This window comes from Cinclus cinclus, chromosome 5, assembly GCF_963662255.1.
Source record: "Cinclus cinclus chromosome 5, bCinCin1.1, whole genome shotgun sequence".
NCBI classification, from domain to species: domain Eukaryota; kingdom Metazoa; phylum Chordata; class Aves; order Passeriformes; family Cinclidae; genus Cinclus; species Cinclus cinclus.
In genome coordinates, this window is record NC_085050.1 from 35,396,335 (window position 1) to 35,415,244 (window position 18,910).

The following is an 18,910-nucleotide window of genomic DNA, read 5'->3' on the forward strand; positions in this document are numbered from 1 at the left end:
CAATTGGTAAATCTGTTGTCACTTTGTTATCCACATAAAGTTTCATAGACACTATATTGGTGCCACCTTCCTAGGTCTAAAAATTTCCTTCCTTTCAGAATGTGAAACCTGTGTTTCAAGTATTACTGTGGCCAAATTTGATGCTTGCTGATGACTTTTCTGTCAGTGTATAGTCAGGGTTTATTATGAAGGTATTGTTTTGTAGTATACAAATGTATGTACAACTGTTTTCTTTTGAGTACAACACACACACGAAAAAGCTGCAGAATCTTTTATATCACTCCTCTTAGTGATAAAAAATGCTTTGAGAGATAGATAAATGGATGTTATGATTTGCTGTCTTTTTTGTTGTTGACTTTGCTTCTATCACAAGTTAAATGCTGGTAGCTCTAAAATATTACTGCTATCATTAATATTTCTACATTTATAATAGTGGAATATTATGAAAGTAATTGCTATGTGACCCTTAGTAAAGGACAGCTAACATAAAATGTTTATAAACATTTAAATTAGATTGTGTGATGATTCTGTTTAAAGCATCTACTTAGTGCACAGTAGTAATCTGGTTTTCCCTTCACATTTTGATCTCTTACAAAAGCTTGGCATTCTTTAATTTGAACATACATAATGTTTTAAATACTATTTGTATTATGGAAAGCAAAACATATAAGGCTCTGTATCAAATAATTGCTAACTTATGCAGGCCTGTGCCATACTGTGTTTGGATACAGCAACTGACATTGTGTAGAAGAATGTAGTTACCTCTGCATGGAATATCCAACCTTGACCCATGTGTCTTCTTTGGGTTTTATAATTTGGCAGGAACCACCAGAGAGATCACAATGTCATTGAAGACGCAGTTTACTTAAGAACAGTTTTTATTTCATTGGAATAATCAAGTCACATATAAATAGAAACACTGGACAAATACAGCATATTAAATATTAGATGCAGAACATAGGATTTTAGATCTGGTGTCATTGGCAGATACATCAAATCCGGCAAAAAACGTCAGCAACTGAGAACATGAGCTTTACAAGATTATACAGTGCTGAAAAGTCACATTTACCACCTACTCAGCTATATTATGCAGTCCAGTCTTCTGCATTCTGTTAAAGGCAATACCAGTGAGAACTTATGTAAGTAAAATTCAGGATTTGGGAATTATCTGCAAAGACATAGTCCAAATTTTATTAAATTGAATAAAGAAATTCAGAGCACCACATGAGAATACCAGTGGAATAATCTGGAAAATTCATAGCAGTGCATGTGAATACCAGCAGAGTGATCTTACATAAAGAATTTATTAGTCTTCTTCTGTGCAAATGCATTCTCCTACTTTTCAGCAGACATCTGTATTATTTAGTGCCGTGTTAAGTAGCTCTCCTTCCTGGTTGGCTTAGATTAGCTGTAATCACTTCATGTCTTATGATCTTCCCTTTCTCAATAGGTGGTTTGTTTCCATAGTAATGTCTTTTTTCCTTTTTAACTGCCTTTATTTCCCTTTAGTCTTGATTCACTTTATAAACAGATAAAATGGAAAGCGTATATGTATATGTATATGTAATATACATATTGCTAAATATGCTGAATGTGCCATATAAAACTAATTCTCTGTTCCACAGGATATCTGAAAAGGGTAAATTAACCATTATGATCCCAATCTGGACATGAAGTAACAAATTGTCAGTCTTACACTGTCAGTATGTACTTTGTGTGTCTCCAAGTTTATGGCTGTACTAACGAAACACTCACAAATCCTGGAATATGCTTTTGCCACATCTTTTTACACTTTATTGCTATAGACAGTTGCCTGGGAATTCAGTATCCACAGTGGAAAACAACTATCATGTAATTCCACCAGAAGTCAGCACAGTACTCTGCTGTAGTTCCAGTGAGGCTTTTGCCCTCTTCAGATAAAGAAGGCTCCTGATCTCTTCTGTAATTAACATATTTAAAAAAAGTTTCTAAGAAAGTAGTTTTAGACAGAACAAAATTAGGTCATAAAAAAACCCAAGCAATGTTGAGAAGAAGCATCGTCCTTTGGTTGTAGTAAAAATTCAGTGTTTTGGACTCAAAGATTTCATGATTACTAAAATTTTTATGCTGGAGCTTTTCCTATTTCAAGAAAGCTACAAGATTCATAGAACAGAGGTGTGCTTTGTGTTGCTTTTGCACTTCTTCCATTAGTTTGAGCATTCTATATGGTTTTTTAGATGTTCTGCAAGAAATCTCTATTCAACTGTTCCATTCCTAGGAAGGAAACAACACTTTTAGAGGATGATGATCTAGGGTTCTATTCTGCATGCCTGTAGAGAGTTGTACATCACAAATTAAAACCAGTGGATACTTATGTCACATCAGCTTTGTTTCAGAGTAGGACAAGAAAATCTGGCCCTTGCAGAATGTGAATGTAACTTTCATATTGTAATATGATGATCTCTTCTTTATATAATACTAACAATCTGGCTTTAGTTTTGAGCAAATGTTTTGTGTGATTACACACAAAATTTCTTCCAGAAATACATAATCAACATCTCTGTTTTCTTTCTACTGTATTTTGTTTCTCCTTTAATAAAAATTATTTTTGGTTCTTTTTAGTCTTATCCTTTCTCTGCTGTTTATCCTTTCTCTTATCATTTCCTGATAAACTTTGGTTGAGCATTGTATACACCAGTTTTATTTTCTTCCCACCTGAAATTTAGAAGTTAGACTCCTTATTAACCTAATTTAGAAAAAATTCCTCATGGACTAATGCTGACATTTTCTCAGTACTTTCATTTTTTCCCTTCACAGTGAGAATAGTTGAGTTTCTTTTACCTCATTTGGGCTGTTACTTGGGGGTTTTTGTCTTACTTGGCAGGTAGTACATGACTATTAATAAATTCTTCTTTCTACCTATTTGTTTTCCTTCTGAAATTTGTCTTTGCTTGTCTCCTCCTTTTCCTAAAAATTTCTCTCTGTTTCATGGTACCAGCTATCTTTGCTCAGCCTGTTTAACTGAATAGTATCATGAACTGACATCAAGAAATTGTTCCCAGCTGGTTTGCAGGAGAGCCTGAGCACACCTTTTCAAAAATTCCACAGGGCTTGGTTTCTGTATAGCCTAAGCAGATTTTCTGCTTGCAAACATCCCCTTATACCTTGTCTTTTACCTTCTAAAAACACATTTGCAAAACTATTTCTCCAAGCTTGAGACAGCTTGAGGGGGGAGGCTGTTATCTCAGGGTCCTAACACCCTCTTAGGACCAGCCCCTTACTGGGCACGAGGATCAGCATGGAGCCCAGCATTTCTGGTTCAGAGTAACAGAGATTATTGTGTGTTCGAGATGTAAACATCAAGTATTCAAAATTCCTTGCAATTGAGAGAGAAAAAATAATCTAAAAAAACCAAACAACCTCCCAAAACAGGAGAAGCCCTTCTACCCCAATGATAACATTTGCATATATTTCTCATCCTTCTAAATTTTCTATGCATGCTGAAAAAAAAAAAAAGAAAAACACAAACAAAAAAAGGCAGTTTTTCATTAGATGTCGTACTATGGTAATCTTATTAACATTTCAGTGCTTTGGTTTCTTTGGTATTTTATTTTTGTTGTTCTGTATGTGGGTTTTTTAACTTGGAAATAGACTTAATTGCCTGAAACGACTTGCATTCAGAAAGTATAGGTACAGTTTACTGGCAATCATGTTCTATTTAACATCTGTAATATCTTAATATTATTGTATATATTGGAGAAGTCATGTTGTAAATTCAGGAATAGAAATGTGAGACAGAATTATCAATTCAGGAAAACTAGTCCCACAGTAATATCTAGTATTCTGTTGGGTAGGCCAATGAAAACCTTCGGAATATTAGGCTTTTATCACTTATTCAGGCTGAAGTGCACACATAATTTATTTGAATATAATGGTTTTCTGTGCAACGTGAGAATCATGTCACGGGGCAAACTAGTGTGAACTTTAGCTGTTAAATGCAACTAAATGTCTGTACTGCGTTCCTATATTAACCAAATTTTAAAAATATATACCCCTAACAAGTATGTAGATTGTTCCAAAATTATATTAACACAGTTTTCACAAAAACCTGCTGAACACAGACATGATCATTCAACAAATATTTTTATTTCTTGCTGATTTATTATAAATTTTAATACTTAGATTTGCCAAAACACCATAAAAATACAGAGTAGGAAATCTGCAACATTGATCTGACTCACTAAGAATATTTTCACTCTGACTCGTCTCTGCTGGGATAGTCTACTTGGTACTCAGTTTCAACCTGCTCATTGACAAATTAGCATTGATGGCCTCCTTGAACACCTTCTGCCAGAAGAAGAAAGTGTTTTCTCTAGAGATATTTTAAATATGATTCTTGTTGGATAGAATACAGATTCAGACTAATGAATTAAGGAGTCTATTTAATATGGAAGAATTAATGACATAGTGGCGGAGAAATAACTAAAAATCGAAGGATCAGCTCGATTTAAATCACAATTTAAAAACAGTAATAGTTTTGTTTTTAAAATTTTTGAACACAGCATTGTGAGGAAAGGCAGATCCAGAATCCATGGAGAATCTGCCAGATTAAGAGAGTATGAAGAGTATGGATTAGATTATTCTATATCTTTTAAAATATAGCTTTTACTAACTTCAAGATGATTTTCACAATTTAGAAAATCATTCAGCTTAATCTACTCGGCATCCTAGGTCAAAGTAGCTTCAGTCTTCACATAATATATATTTTTCCAATCCTGTCAGAAGAACAAAATTTTATCTTTGTCATTTTGTCTCCTTTCTTTGCTCATTACCCACCTCTTTCCTTCCATTACACCTTACACAAGTGTAAGTCCTTCTTGTTCTTTTTCTTTGTCCTTACCCACCTTGCCCATTGGCTCACATTCATCACCCCTTCTGCCATTCCCTTCTACCTCCCTGGTTGCTGTCAGGCTCTGTCTGCAGCATTTGAGAATTTGCTGAAGCACAGATGGCAATTAATCACCGTGAGTTCATCCACAAGGATCACATTTTATTTTAAAGGCAATCTTTATTTTATACTGTCTTTTATTTATTATAACTTAATGAGAAAATAAAAGTTTATGTGTACTGTAATAGATGCTGCAGAATAACTTAATAGCAGTGCTATCTTCAAAACTATATATATAAAGTTATTGTTGTACTACATTTTCTTTAAATACAGCAGACACTAAATGTGGCTATACTGCAATACAATTCTATCTGACTTTTAAAGAGGTAGTTGAGCGATTGTCTTACAATTTTCATTTATCTTTTTACTCTTGGTTTTATAGGGATCCTTTTCCCTTGGAATAAGTCTGGCTATTTCACCCCATGTAGTCTGATGAATAGAGATTTTATGCCCTCCCTGTAATGAGAGGATGAGGAAGAAATAGATTTCTATATTTGGCTAGTGTTGGGCTATATATATTTTCTCCTTTTGTGAAAGGAAGGCTTAAGTGAAAGTTATTCCTGTAGATGCACATAAGGCTAAGGAAAAAGCAGAGATCTCTTAGAACACTTTCTGACACAAGCAGCTCAGTGGGAGACCCAGCACAGATGGTTTAAGGGGCTGTTGTAAGGACTGACATAGTCTCTGGACTTCTCAAAAGTCCTAATCTCTTTAGGGCAATGAGAGCTTGTAACTGAGTACATAAAGGTCTGAGAGGAGCTGCTGCTGGCAGAACTCCCAGACTTCAACCACTGGTGAAGGTCACAACTGTTCAAAGTATATAATATAGGAATTGGGTGAGTTTTTATGGAATAGTCAAAAAGTTGCTCTCTATTTGTTTTTTGTAACCTTTTCTTTAATCACTAATGACAAGATTGGCTTAAAACAGTTTTGACGTTTTTAAAAAGTGTTACACTGGCTGAATTACTGTCAAATCAGGGAAATGGGACTTTTCCATTAGAAAAATGTAATCAGAATTATATATATATTAAAATAAATTTCATTTGCCTCATCTCATACCATCTACAGTGTTAAATTTGCTTCAGCCTTTTGAGTTGGTCAAGTTTCTATTCCATACAGAAATTTACTCATTCAAGTTTTCACTTGAGTATGAAACAAAAAACAGTGTAAAAAAAAAAAGGGCTAGATGTGCTTTGGTATTAGAATGTTAAGGAAAAACAACGTGCATTCATTTATAGTACTTCTCCCGTTTTCCTATCCCCAATTATGGGAGAAGTTTAACTGCATTTTTATTGCATTTTTAATGTAGACCTGAACCTTACTTTGAATCTGTTGAAAACCATTCAAATTCAAAGATATTGCAACAGTTTTTTGAGTTTTTTATTGTATTATACATGTAAAATATGTATTGTGGGTTGTCTTTTGAGTGATGGTGGAAACTATGCTCCTAAGGACTTATCATTAAACATCTCTTTTCATACCAATAAAAATATTAATAATTGTCTTGAGAAAACATCCAGTGTAGGTAATGGCATGTCAAAATTAATCTGGCAGATCCTAATGTTTCTCAGCCTTATTTTTTGTCTTTTGCTGTTATGAGGTGTCTCTATCTTGACCTGGAGAATAATATTGGAATTTAGTACCATCTTAAATCTGCATATTACCATTTTAGAAAGAGTTGCACAGCTTCTGCACTGTCACATCAACAAACTGAAAATATAATGCGGTGTATTTTAAAGATATACCACATGTGGTATATTTTAGCTTTTTAGAGAAGTTCAAGCAGCAAACTTTGAAATCTGCTGATCTAAGGCAATGGTCAGTAGGAATGTTTCCAAGTTTAGACAACAGAGCAGAGAGGTGCTAGCAAAAATCTTTTCACAAATGCTGGTGATGAGAGAATGTTTAGGAGGCACAGTCTCCTTGAGCCAATGTTGAACTTCTAGGCAGTGCTGGGCAGAGCAACCACACAGCCCAGGTAATCTCTGTAGTGAACTGAGCCTGCTAGGGCTCTGCATGTCACACTGCAAGCCCTCCCTCTGTTGCTTCAGCTGGGAGTCAGTGAAATGAAGTTTTAAAGCCTCATTATAGAAGAATTACAGATGATCTGACCTCATTAGTTCTGGAATAATATGTTTCTGGTTTGAAGTAAGGAATCTTTCTTGATGACTTTGTTATTCTGTGTCAAACACTTTGTCCACTGGAGAATAAGTGGGAGAATGACAATGAGAAGATAGCACAGACTGACATTGCAGCTTGAGAACTACTTGTATGTGCAGAAAGTTTTACTGAAGATTGCAACTAAATATCTTCTATAGCCTAAGTGCTGGATAGACTTAGGAGATGTGTTATACTCTCCTCTCCTCTCCTCTCCTCTCCTCTCCTCTCCTCTCCTCTCCTCTCCTCTCCTCTCCTCTCCTCTCCTCTCCTCTCCTCTCCTCTCCTCTCCTCTCCTCTCCTCTCCTCTCCTCTCCTCTCCTCTCCTCTCCTCTCCTCTCCTCTCCTCTCCTCTCCTCTCCTCTCCTCTCCTCTCCTCTCCTCTCCTCTCCTCTCCTCTCCTCTCCTCTCCTCTCCTCTCCTCTCCTTCATTTAGGGTGAAAAATTGAAAAGCAAATGACTTTTAAATTGATGTGACAATTTTTACAGTATTGCCTAAACAGATCCATTTTTACATTTAATTAGATTAAATGACCCAGTGTTTCTTGTATCAATGTTATTTTATTTCAAAGTTCATTCCTGTCCTCAGCTTCACCTGTTGTTATGGCACATCACCACTTACACTGACTCCAGTCAGTCATAAAGTTTGAGTCTCAGGGGGCCTGATTATCTAACCCTGAAATTTCAGAGCCAGCTTTAAATATTTCTTCAGATAATTAATTTTGCTGTTCCTATACAGGATTGACATCTTCAAGTACGTGATATATGGTGTAGCAGCTGCATTCTTTGTATATGGCATTCTGCTGATGGTGGAGGGATTCTTTACAACTGGTGCCATCAAGGATCTCTATGGAGATTTCAAAATCACCACTTGTGGCAGATGTGTGAGTGCCTGGGTAAGTGGCTAAGAAAGCTTTTACAACAAATTCAATATGTTTTGTATATATTTTTTTAGTGCCTTGTGATGTTTATTTTTTATTCAATATTTTGTGATACCTCAGTTCAGTGTTTAAAATTTACAGCAAAGGAGAACAGGGTTATAAATATTCTCTGTATTGGTTAAACACTAAGTAATTCTTGCTACTCAGGAGCGATGGAGTTCATTACCTCAGCAACATAAGCTGTACTGAACAGGACTAAAACTGTTAGGCCTTGAGCTCTACTGGGAATGAAATATTTCCCTTGCTAATATTTTCAGTTATTTTAGGAATCTTGCCTGCTCCTCTTTGGAACAAGCTGAGACCTGTCATCAGGTTCTATTTCATTTCTAAATGGCAAACAGCCCATTATTTACTCCTGCATTAATCTTTGATTTGGAGAGAGACATTCACTTATGATCCTGGAATTCAAAAAATCTGATTTGTATTCGGACTTAAATGGAAGTTTATCATGCTAAAATTGCTGACTGTTTCAACTGGGATTATTTTAACATTTCTGTTCAGCGTCAGGTAAGTAACTAATTTTTTTGGTATTTGACTGTTCTTCTTCTAAGCTAAGAGGCCTGTACACTTGGTAGCTATTGGATACTTCTGAAAACACAGTCTGCATCATAACCTCATATTTTGTGATGAATACTAAATGAATAAATACAGCCAAATAGATCTGGGTGTTAAAGTACACTTAATTTGTATGCTATATTAATGATAAATAATATATAAATTAGTAGGCAGGTTTGGGCTTCCCACTGTTCTTTACTGCAACTGTCAATTCTTAATGGAATACAGTCTAAACAAATATAAGCAATCGATACTTCCAGTCACACAAAGACTATCAAAAGTGGTGTTTTGGATATCCTGACATTTAAGGTTAATCAGGACATAGATGATCTGCATCTTGTAAATCAGGGAATGCAGTGTGTATGTCATCTCTGTGTAGATTTAACCTGCTCCACAATAATCCTGTGTTTTTGTCTCATTTTCTTTCGTTCTTGTCATCACTGTATGATTTTGGCACTTTGACTAAGATTGCTTTAAAACATTCAAATAAATATATAAAAAAAGACTGAGAACATTTTAAATAAAGAGCAGTCACTTCTTATGCCAACACTGCTTTCATCTTCTGGAGAGAAGTCCCTAATCTATATTCACTGAAGACCTACTAAGTTAGTTCTAATTCTGTAAAGAGTAGCAAGATTTTCAGAACACTGTTTTTCTTCACAGCTCCCATGAACGCTTGTCCTCAATCCTGCAGCAGGGCAGTGCAACATCCTCTCACAGTTTTGATAGCTGTAATTCTCTAGCACGTGTCTAGCTGAAATGAACAGTGAAGCAGCTATTCTACAGTTAATATCATTGTTATTATTGGTGATTCATTACATTATTTCCTTCAACATTTTACTTTCCTCATCAGCAATTTGCAATGTTTGTGTTTTACTTTGAGAAGCCCTGGGTTGATACACATTGTGCAGCTAAGCTTTAGGCTGTATACTGTTTATGATCACAATTAGAATAATCTGTCTATTAGTTTAATACCTTGTTGTCATTATTCTTGAAGTCAGTAGAAGGTTTTTTCCTGGTGAGAAAACCCCATGAACCTGCTGCTTGATTGCTTGTCTCATTTTGGTGATGTGTCAGTAAAATTACTATACAAATGTCTGGAGTTATTTTGGATTATTATTCTGGATTTAGTACCTGTGCTCTAGAGAGTATATGTCAATTAAAACTTAATATCCTTTTAGCTAGATTGATTCTCATTGTCGCATACTTAAAATTCTTAAGGGAAAAATAGCATCTTAGATTTAAAATATATATACATTTGGAATTAGAAATATTTCAATCTAAGAGAGACATGTTTAGAATTTATTCAGTTCCTTAACACATGCAATGATATAAAGAAATAAAACCTAAGAACAACAAAAAGAATAGTGGAGAGATAAATGAAACCAAATCAGTATTGTGTGTCAAGAGCAGGTTGTTCAATTGTTAAAAATGTGCTCTAATAAATTTTCTTGTGTACAGTTGCTAAATGAGATAATGCTATTGAAAGGTATTGGTAGATACTACAAGTTGCAAGAAAGCTTCCTTGTATACAGTTTTGGGCCTGTAATTTTGTAAATATTAAAATCTAAATTGTCAAAGATTAAACAGTTGGTTTCTTTTAGCAGTGCATTAATAATAACAGAAATGTACACACAGGATATTTGTTCTTTTGAATAACTAAAATTATAAAAAAGGCTCTCCATTAATTCAAATCTCCATCAAAAATACCGTTGTAAAAACTCAAGTTGTGACTATGATTTCACATCAAATTTGTTGATGTCTTTCTAAACAGAAGTTTAGCACATTAAAGTCTGATAATGAAGTCATTCAGCTTTACCATTGCCACCAGTTTTTTGCCATTAATATTTTACATGAGCAAATTTGTTGTCTGTGACTAGACCTATTATGAAAATGGAGGGGAAAATCAATAAAAAATGTCAAGAAAGAAAAAATAATTTTAACTTTGTATGGATAAGCTGTATTTTTACATATGGAAATATGAAAAGTAACATTTTTATTCTCTTTTTTACGAAATATTTTTGAAAAGCTGGCTTTTAAGAGCACCGATAGCCGACATCCCAAGGAACTTCTCATGTGCCCTTCCTGACCTCTCTCCTTAGCTGCAAATAGCTCACTTTCTAGCTCTGAATGGGCAAAAGGAATTTTTTTTTTTTTTTTTTGCCTGAAGTAATGGAAAAGGAAGTAGTTCAGCCTAACCTTTGCAGTGACTGTATAGTTGACTTATCAGCTGATGTGAGCACTCAGGGGCTTCGCATCCAAGTCATGTCAGTGCTGCCATGGAGCAGAGCCGCTCACATCTGAGAGGGGCCCTGCCAAAGTGACAGTGAAGGCACTCACTGGCAACGTTTGCAGACTTAATGTACTGTGAAAAGTAAAACAAGAGCAGCAAAACAATGCCAGTCACATTCGAGGAGGGATGGCTTTCTTTCTAGGCTTCATTTTTCCATGCCTGAACATGCTTTTAGAGTATGAAATAGACAATCGTATATAAAAGTGCTGCAGCATGGTTAGTAAAGAATGGGGGACAGGCCTGAAGCCAACTGTAACACTGTTTTCATGTTTGCAATTTAATACCCTGCCTATTTATATCCAGCTCCCTTGGCCATGGAAAGCCTCATTTACACCTTGTTTTAGAATATCTGCTTGTAGAGTCAATAGAAAAAAAATGAACAAAGAAATACAATGACACTTTCACCCTCGTGTTATGCTATAAAACGGGAAAGGAGGTTTGCTTTTTGTTTTATTTCATCAGAAATCATTATATAAGGACTTCGTCATGGCAGTTGTATTTCTATTTCTTTGTACCTTGCTTTTCAAAATAACCATGTTAAGGCCCTAGGGGAAGATGGTTTATATTCTAAACTGCACTTGCATATACATTCTGTACCTTTAGTTTTAAGAATATTTTATTTGAATTACTGGCAAGGATTCTGCCTTTGAAAATAATTCTGGGTACCTGATTACCTCTGTGCTATTTCACACATGTTTCTTGAGTGCCTAAACTAAAACGTGAACTTCCCAAAATATTTCCAGATTACATTTTGCAAAAAAACCATGGAAGCTGCACAAATGTTTTGAAAAGCCATCTGTGAACTAATCACTTCATCTTTTCCTTACCAGACCAGTTATTCTAGAGACAGTGAAACTGCATCATATTGACATTTGATTCTTTGTGTAACAGGAGGAAGAGTTCAGTGCAGGCTCAGCTGGCTTTCCCACCCAGAGCAGATGTATTATTTCTGAATGTTAGAAGTGAAGCTCTCATTTCTAAAAATTAGATTCCATGTCTGGATATTCTGGAGAAAAACTGCTGATCTGACAGACAGGGAGGACTTGCTTCTGATTAAATTCTGCTCCATCTGAGGAATATAGTATGCTTCATACCACATTTGTGAGAAATAAAGGACCTTCTCTCCGAGACAGGAGATATACTTATGGGTTCAGAATCCTTTAAACCAATCCTAGTGAGAGAAAGTATCTAAAGATCTCTTGTCCTCATACATGTTTAGTTGTGTTTGCTGTAAGTAGTTTCACACCCTGGTATGGGAAATGGGGAACATGGGATCCATAGTGCTCTAACCTTTCAGATTGCTCAATTGAAAACCAGAAACATTATTTTTTTCCACAAATTACCCAGATGCTAATGGAGTAGTTAATTTCAGAGGGAATGTATTATGACACATATATATCCCACCTAATTAAGGACGTCACTAAGGTTGTCAAGAGAAAGGCCTGTGCTCCTTCAGTAGTTAAAGGAGAGGGAGGCTTAGGAAAACTTTGTCAGATGAATTGAATTTTTTTGTGACTGTCCCATTCTCTGCAAAGAGAATAACGCTCAAGTCTTTTAAATTATGTCTTTTATACCAAGCTCTTCAGTCAACTATGTACATTGAGTTGGATGTATCCTGCCTGGCCCCTTTAGCTGGAATTTAGGTGAAGAAAATTTTCTATCTAAACACATCTGGAATTAGCAGATGAAAGAAAACATATTAACATTAATTTTATGTCATTAACATTAATTTTATAGGTTTTTGGAATTCATCCTATTCCTGGATGCTAAACCAGTGCTATTCTTGGATGCTCAACCAGTGCTGGAATTTCTTCAGAGAACTGTGTTCCTTGCAGTCTTCTGCTCTTGATCTTGAAATAGGAAGAACAAGCCCTAGTAATGATTCAAAGCTCAGTTGAATGGTTAAGAAAGTCATCTTTACGTTGTTCTCTCCCAACCGTATTGTTAATATACATATGACGTCTTGAAAAGGAAGAAGAAAGGAAGTTATTTTTTCCACCATTTGTTATATTTTTAGAAATATTTTGCAATGAGCTCAGAAATTATTTTGTTGTGCATATATCTAGGTGCTGCCTCAACATTTTTTTCTGTCTTATTTCTGTAATCTGCCCAAGCCTTTTTTGTTTTTCTTTATTGTATAGTTACAGATTTTCTCACTCAGGAATACTGCACACATAGAATTATACTTTTGTTTGGTATTCATTTTCTCCCATAACTTCCCATGTGTTGTACATGCAGCCCTTTAGTTGACTGTGGTATCCATTACTTCCTTTAATAGAGGAGTGTGCCAGACATTGCAATGTGCCTTGCCAGTACCTTCTCATCTTCTCTTGGTTTTGCTGCTTGCTGACAGCAATGTTGTTGCTGGTGATAAACTGAATGAACTGGATGTTTTTGCTTCAGATTGTTTTTTTCTCTTGCACATTGATGACAGGTTTTTTTTGGTTTATTTTTCTTTGCATGTGAGCTCAGTCAGTTAGAATTTTTGCTAATTAAACTGCTGTCATACATTTCCAAAGTATGCTTAACTTTGGGAGTGGTTGCACTTTCTCCGTGGGCTTTGACTTTCTTTTATGGATCATCATAAATTGCTGAAGATGATAGCTTTATTTCCCCTATGTTTAGATAATCCATCTTAGCTTTAATTTGAATGTTTCATGAGATGATGACAGTTTCCCCTGATCCTTGTTCTCACTTGGCTCACTAATTAACTGCATCTAGACATCTTACTCTTTTTAGAGCTGTTTAAGCCTTTGAATATCAGTGAAATTATCACAAATTCATCATTTTTATGGTGAAAGAAAACCCATAAAAACCATATACCTTTGCTCTTCATATGAACTGCATCTTCCTGTTGTTGTCTTACTAATTCATACTTAGCATTATAAATATTTTTTGGCATTGCTTGCACAGGAAGGGGGGAAAGTTTTAAATTTATGTAAGATCACAATAAAACCTTAAAAGGCTGTTATTTCAGTGCTTGGTAAGACAGGAAACAAGCAAGGAAGGTCCCTACCCCTTCATTTTCACACAGGCTTCTCAAAGCCCATTCAGAATATATCAGGAAAGAAAACACTTTTTTTTTTTTTGACAGCCAAGTATTAACCTTGAGTGACACATTTGTTTGGAATTATAACTATTATTTCTGCTTTCTAGTTTAAGCTTCACTGCCTTGTTTCCAACTACAAACCATGGCATCTTCCTGAAAAAAATGTTGCAATGCAAATTTTGGAAACGTGAAAATGTAAACAATTTGAATTGTACAGTCCTCTCCAAGCTGTATGCTATAACTTCATCTCTGTATGGAAAACTTGTCAGCACTGAAACCCATTAGAGTATGGTTCAGGATTTAATAAAAATTTATCAGCTATTTGGTAGCATAACCTAGAAAATTTACTACTAGGACCAGCCCACATTGTCAGGGAAGAGGTAAGGATGGAACTGATTTATTTTTCATACTTTATGTCTTCGAATTGAACAGTTACATGGCACAAACATAGAAAGGAGGGCACATGAAAAAGGAGTATTTAATGAAGATATCTAATCCATATTTTAAAAAGCCAGTTTTAAAACCAAATTATTTACCTTCAATCACATTTAAGTGCAAAGCAAATTGCTTAGCTGTACTCTGAGACAGGATCTCCTATCATTAGAAAAATACCACCAGAAAGAAAAACAAAAGGAAGATGATAACTTTGAAAGTGTGAAAATATGAGCATATCCATTTTGAGAAAAAAATTATTCCTGTTTGAAAGATTGCAAAAAAAATTGCATAAGATATTCTGCTTTTGGCAAGCAGCAGTAAAGTTCTATTGCTTCCTATAGGGCTTCAGAAGCCTGTCAGGCTACAAAAAATTATAGTCTTGCCTGAAGGATATAGAAAACAATTAATGATAACTTTAGGAACCACAATGCTATAAACCCATCAACATTCTAAAGAAAATTCAGAAATAAAAAAACAAATTAGAATATTTGGTTTCTAAGGAAGTACCAAAGAGACAAATTGTATCATCTCGAGGTAAAACTTAGTCTTGCGTCAACACAAAGTCGCCTTCTTCAAACTGAAATTTCACCCATTTGTTTACTAAGAAATATTTCAAAAAATGAATTAATTTGTTAGAGAATAATTTCTGATGTGACTGTGGAAATCTCCTCCTACACTGCTACCAAAAAATAAGCAGCATAAATCAGAAAGTATGCCAGTTTTTTACATGCATCTAAATGGTTTCCAACGTAATAGAAATAATGCATGGAATATTTTAACCTTGAAATACACATTTAGAAAAACATATGTGCAGATAAAAAAAAAAAAGAGATGAAAAGCAGAAAGCAATATTAATAATTGATCCTAGTTTTGACAAAATCAGTTGGTCTTCCATCTAAATTATCTGTAGAAGAAAAACATTTTAAAAAGCCAAACAAAACTATTCCAAAATGTAATTTCAATTTTCTAGGATTTTATGTTTTTTGTTTAACATATCTTAATAATCAAAGGAAATTCTTATTAGGTAATATTCAGTATTATGAATTAATTTCAGTTAGGCAAACCTGAGAAGTCTGTCCCTCTATGGAGAGAAATTTGAACCAATATTGGCTTTTTTCCTCTCAAAGCAGTTGACTTGAATGTAAGCCAAGGAATATCAACCACATGACAGTAATAGCACACCATGAAATCTATCCATGTTTCAACAAGACTTTTGGAGCTGTGCCTGTGAGTAAAATATGTTAGAGAGAGAGAGAGAGAATGAACATGTTTTGTAGAGGTAATGATAAATGTCCAACAAGTGATTGTTAGCAATGAAAGTGATTTCATAGAAAAGACTTTGCACGTGTGTATTTTCTGTGGTTTACAGTGCATTTGGTGATAATATTAGAATAACAGTCTCTTCCAGGAGCATTGTATATAAAATGAGACAAGCTGAAATATTTTTGCTTCATCTTTTATCTCTCTCCATGAATGAGGCATGAATTTGGAGCTGCTGGTTAGTACAGAAATTAAAATGTTAGAGGCCATTTCCTTGTGAGCTACTCAACAGTCCTTCTTGAACATATTAATGTCTAAAGATGTCTAAAGACATCTGCACATTCTTTTTTCCATTTTCTCATTTATTTACATTTAAATAAATAATAGCATTTTTGGTTCTAGACAATATTTTAAAATAAGCAACTGAGGCTGTTTTAGTTTCTGTATTGTTAAAATGTTTGCCAGAGGAACTCAACAAGTTTTCTACTTGTTCTCTTTAATTTTTGCATATGGGGAATTATATGTGTAAGATGCTGTCACAGAAAAAATACATTGATAAGAAGTAGAAATATTTATGTAGAGATTGTTTAAATTTTTTTTTTTAAATTTGCAAATTCTGCTGGATGAAATCTGAACTTCTGAAAAGAAGAGCTAAACTCCCAGGGGGTAATAACACAGGTGATAAACAGGAACAAATATCTTTATTCTGTCATAGAAGTTTATTGATGAAGAGCCCTTATTGAGTCTGGACTGTTGGTGTAAGGTGTAGTCAGAACCCTGCAGTATAGAAAATTGAATGCAAAGAAACAACAGGCCTGAAGTGGGAACACATGTAGTACTTTAACTTCATGTAACCTGAAGAGAGCTGTGCACTCTATTAGTACTCTCCCAGTACAAGTGGATCAAGAGAAATTTCAGCATTTGAGAAAATATGTGCAAGCTGCAATGAATAATTTAAGAATATGCAAATGCATTAACGCAGAATGTGTGCAGGGTGAAGAGACAGTAGCAATAGCTCAGAGGAATTTTTTCAGGGTAAAATGAACAAGATGAAGCAGGAGGCCTGAGAACCAAAGGTCAGTTATGAATTTCAGGCTGGCCAAAGTACTATAACTAAGTTTTTGTTAGTATTGAAATCAAATATATGGACAAATGAAAGTGAACGAGATGTTTGAGAGAAGGACAATCCAGGAAGGAATTGAAAAGCTTTTCCTGTTCATGCTTCTCTGTGGCCAGCACATTCAACATAGCACTTTGTTCTGGCATTTCCTGTTGGAAAAATGCACCCAAAACCAAGACTACACTGCACTGCAGAGGCCAGCTGCTTCCTAGTATTCCCATGAGAGACAGCCAGGCTAACCCTGGGCTTATTCTGGGTGATGTCCAGCATGGTGAGGGTTTAATAATGAAGCATGATAGGCTTTGAGCAGGATGGATGTATATGATCTCTGTAGGTACAGTTTTGATCTCTGGCAAAAACTGCCTAAGAGAATTTCTGGAGCTGTGAAGAGGTTTGGAAGGAACCTCTTAGTTCATGTAGGTGATAACAAACGTTTTTTTGTCTGCGTGTCATGGGATAATAAATCTAAATGTGATGCAAAGATAGGAGGGTGTACATCTTTTTGCAACTCTCTGCATTGAGGGTTCACATCAGGGAGTTCATGTAAAATAAATATATGATGAGATTGAGAGAAAGTGTAAAAGTAAGTACTGGGTGGTTTGGAACAAAGATGAAATTACATGGCAACATGACTTTTCTGGGGTTAAGTTTTATTTGGGCACTTAATTTGTTGCTGTGTTTCTGTATTATTTTTCTTATTGTAAGCTGTAGTGTCCTTATAAAATAAAAAGAACAAGGTTTAATTTTTTTCCTTTTCATTCTATTTCTGTTTGTAGAAACTGTACCTTCTAGATAAGATTTCACTGTCTCTGTCCCTAGGGTCACTGAAGCCATCATACAATGTTTTTTCAGGGGTACTAAATTATTTATAACAAAACTAAAACAAGAACGGTATTTGAAATTTAATGAATGTGCTTTTCATGGGACGAGTACCCATACATTAGAAAGAAGGAGGGAAAAAAACAACAGTAACTGAAATCTTTATCTTCTTAAAATAGATAGGATTTGGGTAATGTTTTCAGAGGAAAATGGATTTAAATCAGCTATGACCACCAGGGAAGTTGTGCTCCACAAAAAGAATTTCAGAATATGCCCTGAAATACCTGCTTCCTGACATTGGTCTGTTTTGATTTAAAAAATCATTCCAGAAGGTTGATGACTCACCATCTTTGATAATTTATAACTCAGAAAAGCCATTACAGGCACTGAAAAGCTTACAAAATCTGGCAAGAGCATTTTGCCAGCTGTGGTGATGATACAGAAAAAAAAACCCCAACCACTAAACAAGTTAAAGATTTGTTTGTTCAAATAATTATTCATTTCAGCTATTCTTTGCTAAGGTAAGCTGAGTTTAAATTAGCAATCTTTTATCTTCTTTATTTGAAGATTCATAGATGAATTTCACTATCTCTTCTAGTTTGTTTTCTGTGTTTGGCTTCTTAGAGTGAAAATGGAACTGATCAGAGAAAGTAACTCTCACTATAAACACAATAGTTAGGATGCTAAAGGACAAACTGTGATACCTCTTTAAGACGTTGCTATTTCAGAAATTTTCAGCTTGTCACGTAGCAGACTGCTACTTCAAAGGAGAAGGATCCCTTTGAATCTCAGGGGATTGGGTTCTGAATTTAATTCCTGTAGTGAACAGGCTCCTTAAGCATTCCTTGTAAGTTCTCTTGAGCAAAGAGGAAAGGTCGTAATAGCAGAGAAAATTATTTTTAAAAGATTTTATTATTTCCTTTGTTTGTTTTTTTTAAAATCAGATAATTCAGAATTTAATCCAATTGTAAAAAGAATTTATAAGATACCACCTCCTAATCTAATAATTTGTTGTGCAAGCTTAAACTTTTTGCACTGCCCTTACAGCAGGAAGTATATTACTGCCCAGATCACATTTCTGTGGTTTGCTTCACTGATATCAGTGATAGCAGCTTCCAGGAATAACCCATAATTACCACATGCTTGAACTTGAAGTTTTGGATTTTAGTTATTCTTACACAAACAAAGAAAGCTTCCATATTTTTTCCTTATTCTTGGTGTTCGTGGTGTTATGAGATGAAATTAGGCATGTCGTTGGCCACTGGCTCTTCAGCTGAAAGCGACTGACAGAGGAAAACTGAAGTTCTTCCTTATCTAAAATATGTTTTTAAAAGAAAAATCATCATTTGATCAA

At 34.9% G+C, this 18,910-nt stretch overlaps 1 protein-coding gene across 1 annotated transcript in view; it reads left to right on the forward strand.

Annotated features, from left to right (window-relative positions):
- GPM6A (glycoprotein M6A) overlaps positions 1-18,910 on the forward strand; it is a 112,532-nt gene that overhangs the window by 81,034 nt on the left and 12,588 nt on the right. Inside the window, exon 6 of the mRNA XM_062493610.1 lies at positions 7,824-7,980. Coding sequence (XP_062349594.1) covers positions 7,824-7,980 — 157 coding nt within the window. The remainder of the gene's footprint in view (positions 1-7,823; positions 7,981-18,910) is intronic.